The sequence below is a fragment of the Pinus tabuliformis genome, chromosome 4_2 (genome assembly GCF_031772625.1).
Source record: "Pinus tabuliformis cultivar Carrire ecotype Pingquan chromosome 4_2, CPIR1, whole genome shotgun sequence".
Taxonomy (NCBI): Eukaryota; Viridiplantae; Streptophyta; class Pinopsida; order Pinales; family Pinaceae; genus Pinus; species Pinus tabuliformis.
The window spans coordinates 1,045,383,346-1,045,385,257 of NC_142304.1; the positions used below are offsets into that span (position 1 = coordinate 1,045,383,346).

General features: G+C 38.8%; 1 protein-coding gene across 1 annotated transcript; it reads right to left on the bottom strand.

Moving 5' to 3' along the window:
• Positions 1-216: 216 nt before the first annotated feature.
• LOC149173193 (F-box/kelch-repeat protein At5g15710-like) lies at positions 217-1,479 on the bottom strand. Its single transcript, XM_089426603.1, has one exon. The coding sequence runs from the start codon at positions 1,477-1,479 to the stop codon at positions 217-219; it is 1,263 nt and encodes a 420-aa protein (XP_089282729.1).
• Positions 1,480-1,912: the final 433 nt, after the last annotated feature.

Below are 1,912 nucleotides of genomic sequence, written 5' to 3' on the forward strand. Positions count from 1 at the left end.
AATTTAAGAAAGAATATTAACCTCTTCATAAAATAATGAATTTACTCAATCTTAATCTCTTTGACAAAATAATGGTAAAAATAATAAAAATCATTTAATTTAAATCTGATAACTACAAAGATAGTAAAAACAAATTATAAAATGTGTTTGGGAATCAATAAGAAAACAACAAATTAGAGAAAAAAAGTTTGACAATAAATAAGAGAACTGGTCGATTTATTCGACCTTCCTATGAGGTCTAGGTTCGAAACTAAAAATCGCTGGACTAAAATGCCGACCATCAGGCATTGGACCTGTGTGAAGCCATTTCCATGTTTTTTGAGTTGTATTATAAACAAGCACCTCTTTAGCACACGCATGTCTGAAGCACACCAAGTCCCCTGTCCCTTCAAAATCAAACATTAAACTTCCGAACCTTCTCGAAATAAACTTGGTGAGCTTCTCTGTCCTAAACTTTCGGAAAACAGATGGTGGAATCCCTGCAATAACCCTGCGACCCGCGATGTTGCCCGAACCCGATTTGGGCTTCGCAATCTCCGTTATCATAAAACCACGGAAAACCATGTCAGCCTTGGATACGGATGACGCTAAAAGCACTCGCGAGCCGCAAGTGAAAATTACATCTTCCCTGGGCATTCCCCTAGTTTCCGCATTCTCGAACGGGAAAGGCACGATACCGTATTTCCGGTTTTGGAGGTTGAAAACAGAGATGCCCTGCACTGTCTTGCAATACAAGAAATCCTCAGAAACAACTATCTTCTCCTTGTATGTTGTCCACGATACACCCATATTATGTGCCACGCGTCCCGCTGTAGTCCACGTCTTTACAACTGAATCGTAGATTTGCACCCTCTGTTCATTCCCCGTTATTGCTATCACTTTATATGTTTCTCCATTGTGGGCCTCACCCTCCCCGGCCACGATGGTCATGCCCCAAATAGCTCTAGCGTTGATTCTGGGAAGTTCGAACGACGTCGCTGTCAGAGGATTGGAGACAATGTGCCTGAATACAGTATGTTTTAAAGACACAATTGACAACAATAAAAGGCCTGCAGCCGATCCGTGGATCTCTAACGCCTCCACGTCATATTTTTCTGGTAAGAAGGCAAAAGAAAACTTTTTCCAAGTTTTATTATATAAACAATAAACCATAAAGTCCACAGAGATGTCATTCCACAACAGAAGCCATGATTTCTTCTTGTTGGGAGGTGCCTCAACCCAATAATCACTTATAAACGTTGTGGACAAAAAGAGGGTATTCCACTCTTTACAGACGCAACAATATCTACATAAGTTTTCAGCCGGCAACCATGCCAACACTTTCTCTTGTAGATCGTTGGGCAGTTGAGACCACCACGCTGAGCACTCCTCTCCATCTTCCCTTTGTGTTTCCACTTTGGATGAACAACACTCCTGCACTGCCCTTTGTGTTTCCACTTTGGATGAACAACACTCCTGCACGGCCGTTTCCATTTCCATTTTGATAATGAACTTCAAATTTTGATTTGGAATAAAATAAAAGAACTCAGGTCTACTAGCTAATAGATCTAGCTAATAACTTCAGATTCTAATAAATTTTCTGTGAACACAAAGAGATGGATTAAATCTTTGATCTATGGTGGCTTAATTCCCTGTTTAAATAGGCTACATTCAAAGTGAATACCACAGGTCGATACCATTGTAAGCCACATTCAATGTGAATACCATGGGTCAATATCATTGGTTCTCAATACCAGGGTCAATACCATTTGCCATCTTTATTTTTATTAATATTAATATTAGGGTTAATAATGCCTTTTTACATTGTATTAATAGTAATTTGGCCCATAGTAGTTGGCCCATAAGTTTCACCTAAATAAAATTTCATTTGAGTGAATTATGGAGTAAATATAAAAGAAAAATGTTTTATTTA

Bases quoted from the DNA above. Each gene is read 5' to 3' on its own strand.
- LOC149173193 (XM_089426603.1), bottom strand. From the start codon at position 1,479: ATGGAAATGGAAACGGCCGTGCAGGAGTGTTGTTCATCCAAAGTGGAA.